The sequence below is a fragment of the Branchiostoma floridae genome, chromosome 2 (genome assembly GCF_000003815.2).
Source record: "Branchiostoma floridae strain S238N-H82 chromosome 2, Bfl_VNyyK, whole genome shotgun sequence".
NCBI classification, from domain to species: domain Eukaryota; kingdom Metazoa; phylum Chordata; class Leptocardii; order Amphioxiformes; family Branchiostomatidae; genus Branchiostoma; species Branchiostoma floridae.
In genome coordinates this window covers 6,735,244-6,750,142 of record NC_049980.1, presented here as the reverse complement: position 1 = coordinate 6,750,142, position 14,899 = coordinate 6,735,244, and the positions used below count along the sequence as shown (strand labels likewise).

Genomic DNA, 14,899 nt, shown 5'->3' with positions numbered 1-14,899 from the left:
GTCTATGGCGCCTCCCGTCTCTATTGAGGATGGTTGTAAAGCCCTGATGATGTAGACTTTTAATTTTTACTGATCATTATGCAACAACAATGTAATTGCTTCATGATCATTAAGCAATTACACCAATGGAGTTATGAGTTTTACTCCTGGGTTTAGCTGACTTCGATGACTGCATATACACACATGAGATCGAAGATGAACGTTACTTTGTTATGGATTGTTCACGATATAATGATAAACGCACAAATCTGTTCACATTTCTTTCCGCTTATTCTATATAATTTGCTACTCTCCGTTCTATAGATATATTCAACTACATTATGGGAAGCGATAACCCTTACTGTGTACAAAAAGGCAAATATATCAAAGAATGCTTATACCGTAGAACCAATATTAGTGTAAAGGGCACACTTGACTCAACATGTTGACTTATTCATATCTATAGATTTTCATACATGTCTGTTTATATGTGCTTAAGTAGTTGTTACAGACCTTACGAAAGTCGCTGTACTTTTGTTAAAGTTTCTAGAGTTTCTAAAGTTTCTAGAGTTTCTAAAGTTTCTAGAATTTCTAAAGTTTGTCAAGATTCCTATATGCTGATTTGTATTGAAGATCACATCTTCAATTATCATGATAAACGTTTTTCGAAGCTTTTCATTTAAGAGGAAGCATACACTTGAGATAAAGAAAGCGATTAGTTCAATTATTCACCGTAGCATCCATTTTGTCACATAGAATTTATCTTAACGAGAATGAAACGTGCGAAGATTCCACCCACACAGTTAGGCGTACATCACAAACACTTAGCAAAAAAAAAGTTGAAGTCGTCGCCGCAGGTTAAAAAGGTTCTTATCATAGAAGAAGATCTTCACATGACAGAGACCTGACATTTAAGCTGGAATATGAGACTCCACTGGGTCTGGTTTTAAGAGTGGTGCGCCTACAGCTAGAGAGGAAAGCAAACAGTGAGTGACAGTTCGTAACCACAAAAACATCAGACAGAAAGTTTTACAGACGGTGGGAATTACAGAAACTCTACTCTTGTGCCGTGAGTGAGTTAGTATTGCCGACGTCACAAGTAAGTTGCTCAGTGGAGGGCTCGAAAAGACAGTGCCTCCTAAAATTCTTGAAAATACTCCTTTTCCTTAACAATTGTGGCCCAATCTGGTGACCTTTTGTGTTCCGAGGAACAGATAGGGTCCAAGCTTTCCTGTGTTGGCGAAAAACGTCAAGTTCAACAGTGTACGGTTGGCGTAAGGATAGATTTTCGTTGTTGGGTCCTGCGGATGGATACATAAGAAAACTGGGGTCACTGTGCATGACGTGAGGTTTCTTTCGCAACGCAAGCTTTCATTGGAGTTTGGGCAGAATAATCCCCTTGATTTTTTTTATAGTTATAAAAAGGACGCTTGTGACTTTCTAGCGTAAAAGAATTCTTAAGATTGATTTTCGGGTTAGTCTTTTCTGAAGTCTTGTCACAGTGTATTTTAACATGCTTTCCTATGGAGATGTCCAACTGTGTTATGTTACAGTGGAGTTCAAGCTCTGAGCTTTTGGTGTTGTGGTTTGCGCCTTGGATTTGTGATCCGGGTTCGAATCCCGGGAGTCGGGATGTTGTTTCTTTCTGTTCCATTCGTCCCTCTGAGTGTTTCACTGGGTCCCACACTGACCCTGTGAGTAACAGGCTGGATATGTGCCTGCCCACAGGGATATCGAACTCTGAGATCCGAGGACGAATCTTGAAAAGAAAAGGGGGAGTAATGTAACAGTGGGGGTTCAAGCAGCACCAACCGACCATGCCAAACGCCTGTCAGGCTTTTGGTCTAATCGGTTGCGCTGCTAGGTTTGTAATCGACGGCCAGGGTTCGATTCCCGGGAGTCAGGATATTTGTATATATTGTTTCTTTCTGTTCTACTCACCCTCTGTCGTTTTAGTTATACGCCCTGTAGCTGTGGTGTCTATCCTGTAATTTCTGGGTTACGCATGATAAAGATTCATTCTTGATGAAGGAAATTCCTCGTAAACTTAATGGCTCTTTCACCCTCAAAATGACCCATGCGTAAGGTCGTTCAGCTGTTTGGTGAGCCCATTTTTCTCTGTAATGGGCAAAGTAATGTAGCTGGCTATCTTTGATAAAGTAAAGATCCTCGTTTGGGTTTCATTAGAATGTAAGAATGTATGCATGAGACATTATGGTAAGTCGGACATCAAAACTCTTAGGTTGACCTCTAAACGACCTTGTGAGGTCGTGTGGCTTAACTACAGTGTGTTTGTCGCAGAACCCAAAGATCTTGGTTTCGAATCCTGTAGTGTTACCGGCTTAAGCTAAGGGCACAACCCGCCGTTCGTGCAATTCACCCGTACGTATTTTTGGGAGGCCACGTCCGCCAGGTATTTCTGAAAACGTTCAGGCTGTACAGGGCAGGCACGTCGCCCGTACTGGCACGTACGGGAGGCGAATCTGCAGCCCGATGGCACACAAAGTTTTGCCTGCACGTAAAGTTCTATACGGCGTGCCTGCGTGCTCCAAAATCCGTCGGATTCCCTACGAGTTCGTACGTATGTGGTACTTACCACTTACTGATCCCACTGAGACTGCTTTTTTTGGCCCGGGAACGACCGAGATTAATCCTTTTAAAGGTCGCGACAGGAGAAGAAGAAAGAAGAAGAAACATTACTAATACAATGCCGTACCATACCTTTACAGTATGATGGAGTGAAAATGATTAATAACATGATATTCTATGTTTGTTTGTAGATAATGTAAAAGAAGACATTGTGTATTAGTATCAGCACTCTTGTTCCGAAAAAAAATAACCACAAACTTTACCTGAACCAAAGAAGTGTCAACGAATAACGCATACGAACATAGATATACGCATAAAAGTGTAAATGGGCGCTAACGGATTGGTCAACGTCTTACTACGGATCTTCTTCGGTCACGACTTTTGAAATGAAGAGGAAAACGGCATGACGGTGACTTGGAGTTATCTGAATGGTTGGGAAGAAGTGCGTGGGAAAGGTCGTGCCAGAGGTATGGAAATTGTGGCGAGGGAGGGCTTTGGACAATGGAAAATCTATGGTAGTTTGTCAAGTTGAGACTTGTGAGGAATATCAATTGCAATCCTTTGTAACTTGGGGTGGGTACCGGTTCGGTGCACCGGTACAAAACCGGTTTTTCTTATTGGACCGGTCCAGAAAGCCGGACCTGAAAAATATCGGTTGACCGGATGTTGGACATATTGGAAAATGAACGACTTATGTGATCAGGCATTCATACGTTTTGGGGCTTACCAGTGGAGGAAAATAACAAGAGCGAAGTAGAGTATAGTCTATAGTCACTTCTACCAAGTTTTACAGTCAGTCAATCGTCAATCAAGGATAGTTAGCCTTGTAAGATTTTAAAACGTCATCGGGAGTCAAATCCTCAACAAAACAGATTTCTTTGTATCAAAATGTTTTGTCCAGTGGTGCTCCCCGTTAATGTATGCCAGTCCTTTTTGTTGTAATAAAAAAGTGTCAGCATCCGCCATGCATCAACATATGATTCTAGCGATCTACTGACTGATCGATATCGACTTAGTTTATTACATAGAAGTGGCCAAACATGCAAACGGCCTTCACTTTCAGTTCAGTTCAGTTCATCCATCAGGTGACACTATAAAGTTCCTCCAGACGACTCTGTCGCTCATGACAGACAGGAGGTCTCCGTCTTGGAGGCCAACATCCTCCTCAATCACCCTCTTAAGAGTCAGGGATGGTCGGCCACGTCTTCCTTGCTTTGAGCAAATCCGTTGAAACAAGAAAGCTTCTGAAAAAAGCTGGCCGGTGCGTATTTTGGGAAAAGCCTGGATTTTAAACAAAATCACATGAAAAAATAGTTTTCATGCATCGAATTACTGAATTGATCTGTCTTCTATTAAAAAACATTACATGAGATTTGTCTAACACAGAAAAAAAATTGTTACAAGTGGGGTTCGAACCCACGATCCACGGCTGCAAAAGCAAATCATTACCTACACCTAGAGCCGTAGACCGTTCGGCCACGCTAACTCAATTACGTCATCACGCGTATGGAAGGGCTATAAGAAGGGTTTGGTTAAATTGACCGATCCATGCATCCATGCATCCATCCATGCATCCATGCAAACCAAACGAATGGTTGAAAGAACCGCTTCTCCCGTCTCAAAGTTTTACATTACGTCAGCCCCATAGGCAGTAACAACTCTGTCGTGCCCCAGAATATACAAAACCCACAAGCTATTGCATTAAGGTATAATTCTTCAAAGATACCAACACTTTGCGGCTGTCACCATTTGAGCCACTGCGTCTCACCATGAACTGAAGTGTCACCGAACACAAATCAGCAGAAACTCTTGAAAGCTAACGGGACACCTCACTTCAGGTTTGGTACTAGTATATTTGTCCTAAGGACTGGTGACTTAATGCCGCGCACATACCATGCTGTTTTTATATAATACATAAGTTTTATTGCAAGTTCTTGCCCGAGGGCTAATTGCAAGTGACAAAAATGACACACAAATAATGGTAAACAGTATACTAAGCGACTACTCTAGTCTAACTTAAACTAGTTAAAGATGTAACTTATTGGGTTTGACTTCTTTTTCTGAGACAGTGGAAGACGAATTTATAGACCGTAAACCCCACAACTTTGCTCTGAGCCTGCTATGCGCAAGCATCCACAGAACCTCCAAGCTATTGCATTAAGCTGTCATCTGGTGGCCCAAACCTTCAAGTTTCTGAGACTATATCAACGCTTCCCTGATCATCCGGAGAAATAGATGAAACCTTAAATCTTAAAGTCTCCTTGGTGTCTCTTTTAATGTCAACTTCCAGGATCCATTATTGATGTGTTGGCACCGCTGAAATTATCATAAAACGGTGTATAGACAGAACGTGACACGTAACCGATGAAACGTAAATAAAACCGTGATCTGAGTTACTGCTACGTACCCTCGGGGGATACATCTCCTTCAAGATTAGAGATAAAGATAGCGATAGGGAAATGAAGTTACCGGTCTTTGTGACATTCTTGCCTCCTGAATGCACGACTGATAATGGATTGTATTATACTCATAAATCATGTGTTTGTGTAATAAAGAACATATCATCAAAAACGTTAGTAAGTGTCAGTATCAGCATTGCGGCGATACGGTTGATCTTGTGAGGTAAGAGTATCAATAAATGGAGGAGAATAAAAGGACTTAGCAAAGTTTTATTGACAAAACTATAAAGTCGTTGCGCTGCTACGTTATTACCTTCGCCAAGAAGGTTATATTTTCGGTCGTGCTATGGTGCGTTATACCCCTGTCACATTATCCACGATCATCCGGCGTATCGATGGAAGATCGGCCATATTTAAGATCGACAGAGGGTTGCGCGTATTTTTCACCTGAAAACCGTCCCTGTCATGTAAGCCGTACTTTGTACGTTGTACAATCGTTGTGCAATCAACATAGTACTACATAGTGGTGTATCACATACATCAAGTGTTCAAATGTGCGTTTTTGAAGGTTATACATCCAAGTAACCAATATTCAAATACGATCCAATTGCAATCTCTGCAACTGGATAAAGAAAATAGAGAATTACTCTTCTTCAGTTCAGTATCATTAATTACAACGATCAGCTCATTCTACTGATGCTGAATAAGAGTGAAGGATGTCACTCAAAACATCAGTAAGCAATTCTCCATTTTTCTTACACTATGTCCCTTTAGTATCCGTTTCCGACATTTTTTTCACTTTACGACATATGTTTGACTTTGTTGAAGCTACTACTTTGCACGAAGTTTTCGGTATGGTTGAATTTTGTGGAAACGGACGAACATTGATGCACGCGCGGATGTTATCTATTTAATAAAATCAATATGGCCTTACTCGCATTTATGACAGACTCTTAACGTTAAATCTGAAAATAACTGACGCCATTCTGCAAATCGATACACGTCTTGTAGCAGATATGTCAGACGATCTAGTGGTCCATTACAAGGGTAGACAATTTGCCAAAATGTTATCCCCTGTGGTTTTTCCAAAGCTGTTTTTGGTAAATTTGCCCTTGGTTTTTTAGTTGAGAAGTTGGTAAGTGATGTATCATCGTATTCACATCTTATAACACATCTGGCAATATTTCTGTCTTCTTACAACAAATAGTAGATTTGTAAAAAACAACTAAGGTACTAAAACTGGTAGTTTTACAATCTACGACTATTGCACAAGGAGTGATGAAAAGTACTTGCTTCTCCTATCACACGAGTGCATTTGTCAAGTACAGGAAAATTAAGACTAGTATTTCTACAATCTACAACTATTGCACAGGTAGTGATAAAAAGTACATGTGTCTCCTATCACATGGGTAATGATACATTTGCCAAGCACAATGAAGTTTAAGACTAGTATTTCTACAATCTACAACTATAGTAAACCCCGTACGTGTTACGCAACTTGAAATTTCATCTGTGTTGGTAGAAGTTATTCTGAATCAAAATAACTCCAGTCTTCGTCAAGGAAGGTCTGGAAGCTCTGACCCCCAGAGGAAGGGAGTGTGTGGAGTATTGGAGCAGTAAAGTGTAGTGATGACACGACGAAGAAGAAGAAGTCAAGGAGTGAACAATCTACTGCTTCTGTGACGTCGCATGAAGATAGAACACGTGTGCAGTGGGTCATAAGTTGCAAAAAAAATCTACGGCGCCCCCGTGTCTGTTAAGGGATGATGCTACTCAAGAAACTTTGAACAAGGACTGAAGAGATGAAAACTGAAAGCAATTCTACGAACTAAAGAATCAAATAACTTTAAGCAAGATAGTAGAAGACCTTTGCTGCGCGACAATTGTAACAGGTACAATGTATGGCAATACAGTTTATACATGGAGATTGAACTATGTGCTATTGTTAGAATCTAACAACTAATCTAATCTAATAGTATAGTATAGACAATCTGATAAATGTTGTACAAGCTAATACTTTAGAACATTATGTCAATAACAGTATAAAAGTATAGCATTGTCACCTGTTTGCAAGGAGTTGTAACGTTATATGAATTGGCCCACGTACTACGGGTAGATGTATGAGAAGGACATGATGGATCATGATGGTAACATACTGAATATCGCTGTGTCTTATCATGTGGTAGAAGTGTATCGGACTTTAAATCTAGATTATAGAATCAAATAACCTTTCGGAAACAGAATCTTAAGATAAATTCTACAGGACACATTGTAAAAATCAGATAAATTGGCAGAACCGTGGAATGGACGACTGCAAAATGAAATCATGCTGAGGCCTGAAGATGAGAAAGTTTGGTTTCCTTCAATAGTATATTCACACTGGGGTACATTGCTTAAGTAACAGTAACTTTTTTTATTCCGAAGCTTACGGTGACAGAAATTGGTTTCCAGTGAGTACCTGCCTCTCGCTATGACGTCATTCACTGCCGCAAAACGTCTTTCCGGCGTAATTCGGTTACGCCCACCGCGGGAAGTACAGTACGACGTATGGGCTCATATCCGCCCCTCAGCGGCAGCTTAATGACCTCGGAAATTGGCTGGTCTGTGAGTGGGATATTGGGCTTGATTACCACAGTACTACTTAGAGGAAATGGACTGGCTGTCAGGAGCCTTCCGTAGAATGAAGAGAATGGGCTCGCTAATGTTTAATGTTAGAAGAGATTTTCGGTGATGCGGCTTGGGTGAGGAATGTAAATATGCACGGAAAGCTGTAGCTGTGCTTGAATGTGTTTGTGAGTGTATGCGTGTTCTCTCTGTGTCTGTGTGTGTATGTGTATGTGAGTGTGTGTGTGCATGTGTGTGTGTGTGTGTGTGCGTGCGTGTGTGTGTATGCATGTGTGTGTGTGCACGTGCGTGTGTGTGTGTGAGTGTGTGTATGTGTATTTGTATGTGTGTGTTTGTGTGCATTTGTGTTTGTGTGTAAGAGAGTGCGTCTGTAAATGTGAGTATCTCTTTTTGTTTGTTTTCTGTGTGTGCTCGTGTGTTGTATGTGCGCGTTTGTAAGTATGTGTGTGCACTCCAAAGCTACCATCGATTGAAACATTCGTATTATCGATAATCAAAATCACAAAATATCGCCCCCTTTCTATTTGACTGAACCGAAGTGAATATCCTGTCATCTTTCCTTCATTCATGAAGTAGATGAAATCTCGCCAACGTGATAAAGCGCCTGATCTTATTTCACAGGAAATGGATTACTGTTCTTAACTCTGATATATCCCAGGATTTCACAGTCGTTACGATCGTCCCTGAAAAGGACGCCAATATAGGAACTGATAAGATGCGTCCATGCGATAATAGCAGTATGAAATAGTAAAAGGGATTTAGTACAGAGTCGACTGTGAAGGCTCTGCAACATCAAGATGTATTGCGACCTTCTAAGATGCAAACTTAGTTTGGGAGATACAGCTAGTCCTTGAATGAAATGTGCACATCTGGAACTTGAAGAGCCAGCAAAAAATAAGAAACTTTGAAGATCAGCAAGGTTTGTCCCAACCTAAATGCCCTTATTACTATGCAGGGTTGAACCAGGGTGTCCAGTTAGGCCTACGTCACATTTCCATGCCCGACCGGGCAGCTTTCGGGAACGAAAAATAGAAGACACCAAACTACACAAGACGTAAAAATTGAAGGCCTGGGTATTACTTGTTTATATCTTTACGTATGCGTTTCTATTTTTTCGTTTCCAAAACCAACCCGACCGGGCCCCGGTTTGGAAATGTGATGTTAGGCCTCTTCGTTACTTAGGTGGCACCTCACTGCACTTGAGGCACCGGTCCGGCACTGCGGGGTTCGAAACACACTCAACGAATTTCAGAGATAAAGAAGGAATTTTCTTACGTTTTGTGTATTTGGTTGTCTTGAAACTAAAACTTTTACGTATTACGCAATATCGAAATACTAAATTATAGATAAAATTACTAGCGCCGCAGTGAACGAACCCCGCAATGCCGCACCAGTGCCCCAAGTGCAGTGAGATACCACCTTTAGCCATCGATTCTTACCATGCACGGTGAGTTCCATGTGCACGGCCTATGTGGGGCTTAGTCATTCCTTGTAATTGAACCAGTCGCCCCCGCACGCTTATATAAGAAGCTGGTATTACGCCGAAGGACACGTTGTACTGGCTTATCAATAAAGAAATGGTAGGCTCAGAGCAAAGTTGCGGGATGAACGGTCTATAAAAACAGCAGGGCATGTGCGCGGCATTGAGTCACCAGTCCTCAGGACAAATATACCAAACTTCAAGCAAGGTTTCCAGTTAGCTTTCAAGAGTTTCTGCTGATTTGTGTTTGGTGACACTTCAGTTTATGATGAGACGCAGTGGCTCAAATGGTAACAGCCGCAAAGTGTTGATATCTTTGAAGGTCTAGGCTACAAGGATGATACCTTAATGCAATAGTTTGTAGGTTCTGTGTATACCGGGTCACGACATAGAGTGTTTCCTGCCTCTGGTGCTGCCAAAATGCAAAAGTTTATTTCTTACGGGTTTGCTCAAAGCAAGGCCATTTGCATGTTTGACCACTTCTAGGCAATGAACTAAGTCGCTATCAATCATTCAGTAGATCGCCAGCATCATGTGTTGTGCTACCGTAATGCAGAAGTTTCATCTCTGTGATTTCGCTTGTCATGACGGTAAGTGTAGACGTGGTGGGGGAATTAACGTTGTACATGTATGAAAGACAACTCTAGATGGCCATACTTTGATCAGCTACTGTGTGGAGACTAAAAGGACCTGTACTATATACAAATTTCATATATAAAGCCCCATCTTATATCCAACCACTTAGAAAATGAGGGATGTCCCTGTAGCTCAACTGGTAGCAGCCTCACAGTCGAGCTCCTGATTACAGTTAGTTGGTAACTGGGAGACCCTGGTACAAGGGAATTGCGCACCGGTTGGGGCTGCAACCGTCTTTTGGATCGGACGTAAAATTGGACGTAAAATGGACATCCCGTGCACAAATAGTGGTTCGACCACGTTAAAGGAGAGAAGACAGCAACACATCCCTGTGAATATACACCCTTCTACAGAAACTGCAAGGAAACTTGCTGACCTCTGTGCCACTAGGCACTGCAAGGTGGACAACAGCAACCAATATACCTAACCAATGTCTTACAGTGGTCATATATTCATATCCCTCTAACTGTGTACTACCTTGTCAGGGTTTGAGTGATATTGAGTATAAGGACGTCATCGGTAGGACACTACAGTAATATTAGAATACCAGAAAACGGTTGGCGTAAAACTTTTTTATTTGGCTTACGGCCAAAGATATCAAGAGCATCTCAGATGCGTAGAAATCGTTACGCATCTCAGATGTTCTTGACATTGGCCTCCAGTCAAATAATAAAGTTTTACGCCGACCGTTTTCTCTTTTATTGCCTGCCTGAAGCATGTTGGAAGTTAGGACGACCCTTTGCCGACTAATTGACTGTCTTCCTCGGCAGAGACGTGCTCCTTGTAAACTCCCGCTCAAAGCGACGCGCCCTCTGTGGCTTGCGCCGACGTCCAAAACGCCTCTTGAAGAGAATCCGTACCTTTGATCTGCTCCTATCTCTTTTTAGTATGATTGAACGTTGCGTATCTCTCTTGGGAAAGTAGCCAAGACAGCAACGATTCCACTCTCGCTAAAAAGCCCCAGATGCACGTATTCTGCACCGAATCCTTTAAATCTTAGGACTGATGGTATAAAAGTTACTCCAACGGGGACTATATGGGTCTTCAAATTTACCGAAGTTTTTGTCCGCCCTTGGCTACACACCGAATGCCGGATTTGAATGCATATAATTGCAATTTCCTCAGCGTTGTGTGCTTTTAGCAAAGCGCTTTGAGTCTCTGAGGGCTTTAGTACCTGCTGATAAGAGAGGCTGTCTGATTGGACGGGAGCGCCGGCTTCAATGCGCGGGGGTGTCTGGTAATGCGTGGTTAGTTCTGCTACTGTATTAAATGATCGAAGAGGCATTCCGTGGATAAAGGACCGGATTGGAGAGTATATCACAGGACCTGCTTACCACTTAAGAAACTGTTGTTACTTCTAAGATTCCTAAATCTCGGTGTTTGGTGAAAATTTTGCCTCCCATGTTTGGTGCAGACTGACAGACGCCGTAAGGATCGTCTTGGAGGAAAGCACATTCGGAACACATTCGGCCGACGGACCGCTGAACGGTGCGGGCTACCAGAGCTTGGGAAACCTTGTGAAGACCGAGAGGTAGGTGTGCAGTTGGCAGCTTTTGTCGTACCCTTACTTGTGTAATTAAGCTGTTTTTTTCATCTTGTACTTGTACTATCGTTTCAGATATTCGTGCTTGATACAATGACCATGCTTCACGCTCATTCTGTGTGAAAAAGTGTGTATGTAAGTGAGTGTGTAAGTGAGCGCGTGTGTGCGTGTGCGTGTTTGTGCGTAGATGGTGCGCATGAAGGAAGATGTATCACGAAAGAAATCACAACACTATCAATTTTAGTTTCGTCATCAGGAAGACAGCGTTCATTTTTGCTGAAATCATTATCGGTATCCCAAACGGTGGATTACAATTTTACATGTAGATTAACTTCCGTAAGTAACATATCCGCTATTTTAAATCAAAATGTTGTCATCATTTTGTCCGGATGTTTCAGAAATGTTTGCTCTATAATTTCTTTGAAGATAAGTACTTATTCTATTACATGACCACTGAGTTTAACACCCTGAACAACTCTTTCAGGTGACCGCAGTCGCGCGCCAAACGATGTCTCCTTCACAGTCACCACGAACCGAAAACGACAGCGTGTTTTTCCGAGAGGATGTCTTCTTGCAAGACTTTCTCAATGAGACTTCTGATCCAGAGTTAATCAACGAGACGTCAAGAAACAACAAGACCATGGATCGCGACTTGAATCTTCCCGAGTTCACGACGTGGACCCTGACCAAGATCGTCATCATTTGTATCCTGTTTGTCATTGCGGCCATAGGCAACTTGTTCATGGTACGTTAACGGTCTCAAGTTTTTCTACTTTATCCCAGTAGATATTAACGATATCTTATCTGCTCTGCTTATCATCATTGATATTTCCTACCCTATCAAATAATTGAAGCGCCTGCAAAGTTTGGCCGGTAGTATTACCTACCATACAATCTGTCTTGTCAATCAGGTCTTTTCCACATTGACATGTTTAGTCACTTCGATGTTTAAACGTGAAGGTGATAAGATACGCCAAATAGCAGTTACTCAAGCAACTGAACATGATTTTGGAAAAGTCAGACATTTCAGGTAGAATCCACTATCATTCTTCAGTGACATGTTTCTGTCACAATCGGTTTCGTCTAGACAATGTATTTCAATTATTCATTTTTTCACATATTTCATTCTTTGTATCAGGCCGAGGGCTCATTTCTAAAAGCAACAAGGACAGTTTACAGACGTTTATCTAATATAGTATGATATTGGCATTACATCAGGTAGTGCAAAAACGTGCAGGCAGGACCAATCGACGGTAGTACGGCCAGTGCGAAAGAAAAGAAAGTGAAGAAAAACTTGGCATAGCAGTTCGATTTTCCTATGTACAGACACGGGGAGGTGAATGGCCAAGGAGTGTGCCAAACGCTTAAGCCGATTGGCGTCGGAGGTATCGACCCGAAAGTTCTCAAAGAGAAGACTAATACTAGTGATTCTTGGCTTGGTCATTAGTAGTTTAGAATTGGTGACCTACTTTACCTTTGTCATTAGGATTCCATGGGAGGAGTTTTCCTAGTAGTTAGCTTTCAATTGGCTTCTGCAGAGATGGAAGTAAGGAAACTATAGAGTCGTGTGTTGGTTTGTAATTCCACCAAGGTTTGTGTATATACAAGTCACAGTATCTTAAGTAAATGACGTCCAATTTCTTGGTCCGCGAATTAGTAGCCATGGTACACGCCTCACAGCTGCTTAAGATGTTTCAATTGCTACAGTATGCCTCACCCACTTATATACTAGTAATACCAGATATAGGTTATTCGGTCAGTTAAAGCAGTCCGTTCGGTTCTTGCAAATCTGTGTCTTACTTCCTGTACTTCCTATTATTAGGCATTGATAAATTCAATTGGATAACTGGCATAAAGTTTTGTCTAGCATTGACCTTAATTCAGGAAGGGAGGGCAACATATGCATTGGGATGAGCCGAGCAAACGACCCACAATGTACCTCCCAATTTATTTCGAAACAGGGGGTTGTTTATCAATGAAATTGCTGCTTAAAGTATATTGCCACTTACTACGCAATTTAGCATTGTTATCTTTTAAAGGGCCTATTAGAAATCGATTATCCAGCTGCTTTAGCCTCTCCACATATATTTAGGTAATTCCCGTTTCGCGATCAATTGTCTTGCAATATTTCTAAAACGCTCCAGCGATTACCTTCCCTAATAAAGAATAGATTATCATGATGATGAAATGATAAAAGATAATGACTTCTGTGGGGATGAACGTTTTCATACGCCAGTCGCACACTAATGGCTTTAAACCTCTTGCAGTACAGCTATTCACATTTCAGCACCAGGGACAAGACTCATTTCTATACTAGACCGATCCTGAATGTCCATCACAATTAGTGGTCCAACCAATGATAGCACGGCAATTAGCGATTCGACCAATGACAGAGTGGCCGCATGTCCGTCAAACATTTGTATTTATTCTGTATTTCTACGTTTTGACATGTGTATGTGGGTGGATCGGATTGGTCCATTAGGCCACAAGAATTATATTCTATGGGTGACATCCACAACAGACTATAAATCAAACCCAGAGGGTGGGAAAAATAAAATGGGTAAAAAAGAGATGCCCGATTTTTCATGATATAAACCATAGCAAGAATTGATGTGACAAAACATCGTATCACAGCAAGTAAGGCTTTTATTCTTGTATCCGAAGAAGTGCACAGCATGACAGTAGAATGGTAGCTCAGTTTTTGTTGGCAACTAAACTCAAGGCTACCATAATTGTGACGCTTACAACTACCGAATTAATGGCACTCCTACAATTACAGCCATAACTTCACTAGTGCTATTTCGTCAAGTATAATCAAGGCCTCCTCAGACATATTTTCCCTTATAGGCAGTTAGAAAATGAAATTAAAAGCCCAATGTGCTTTGGTCTGGTTTGGTGTTTGATTCGATTCAAATCTCCATTAGTGCGCTATCTATAGTTTCCTTTGTCGTTCAATACGTCTTTATGTCTTTATGTCATTTCGTGTGGACATGAAGAAATCGGATTATATTCTGAAGTGTACTTGTACGAAGGTCAATGTCAAAAGACATGTCTTCTTCTGTAAGGTTAGAGTGACATTCATCACTTTTCTTCAGCGTCACTAGAATGATCTGAAAGAATCATTCAATACAAGTACAGCAAACAAGAAAAAAAACTGGTTTACAATGTCAATTTACTAACTCCTATGAATCGTTTGTAAATGTCACTCAAATGTATCATTTGCATACGATCCTTAGGAGTTAGTGATTTTACATGTTCAACTAAATTTAGTTAGCTGTACCTGTATTTAATTGTTCTGCCAGTTCATTCTAGTAACGCAGGAGAAGAGTGATGGATGTCACTCGAAACGTCCGGAAGTAAACCCTCGTTTTATATCCAGTTGTAGAGATTGAAATTGCATTTGTATTTGTATTCGCAAAGCGCACGTTAGTTTGATATGGGACAAGGTGGGCCAGCCAGATAAAAACAACCAATGACATGAGAAAGTGAAGGTCGAACTCCAGCAATACGTTCTACAGTCCCATTTGCCAGAACGTTGAAGCCCCCCCCCCCCTCTCATATCACTAGACGGCGCTTCGACCCATCCTCCTACGCAGGGACATCCAACAGCCAAACTGCCTGGTCTGGATGTGCCCTGCTCTTTCAACC

General features: G+C 41.5%; 1 protein-coding gene across 1 annotated transcript in view; it reads left to right on the top strand.

Moving 5' to 3' along the window:
• Nucleotides 1-11,759: 11,759 nt before the first annotated feature.
• The window catches only part of LOC118410224 (gonadotropin-releasing hormone receptor-like), a 9,531-nt gene continuing 6,391 nt past the window's right edge, over nucleotides 11,760-14,899 (top strand). The window contains exon 1 of the mRNA XM_035811785.1: nucleotides 11,760-11,996. Coding sequence (XP_035667678.1) covers nucleotides 11,760-11,996 — 237 coding nt within the window. The remainder of the gene's footprint in view (nucleotides 11,997-14,899) is intronic.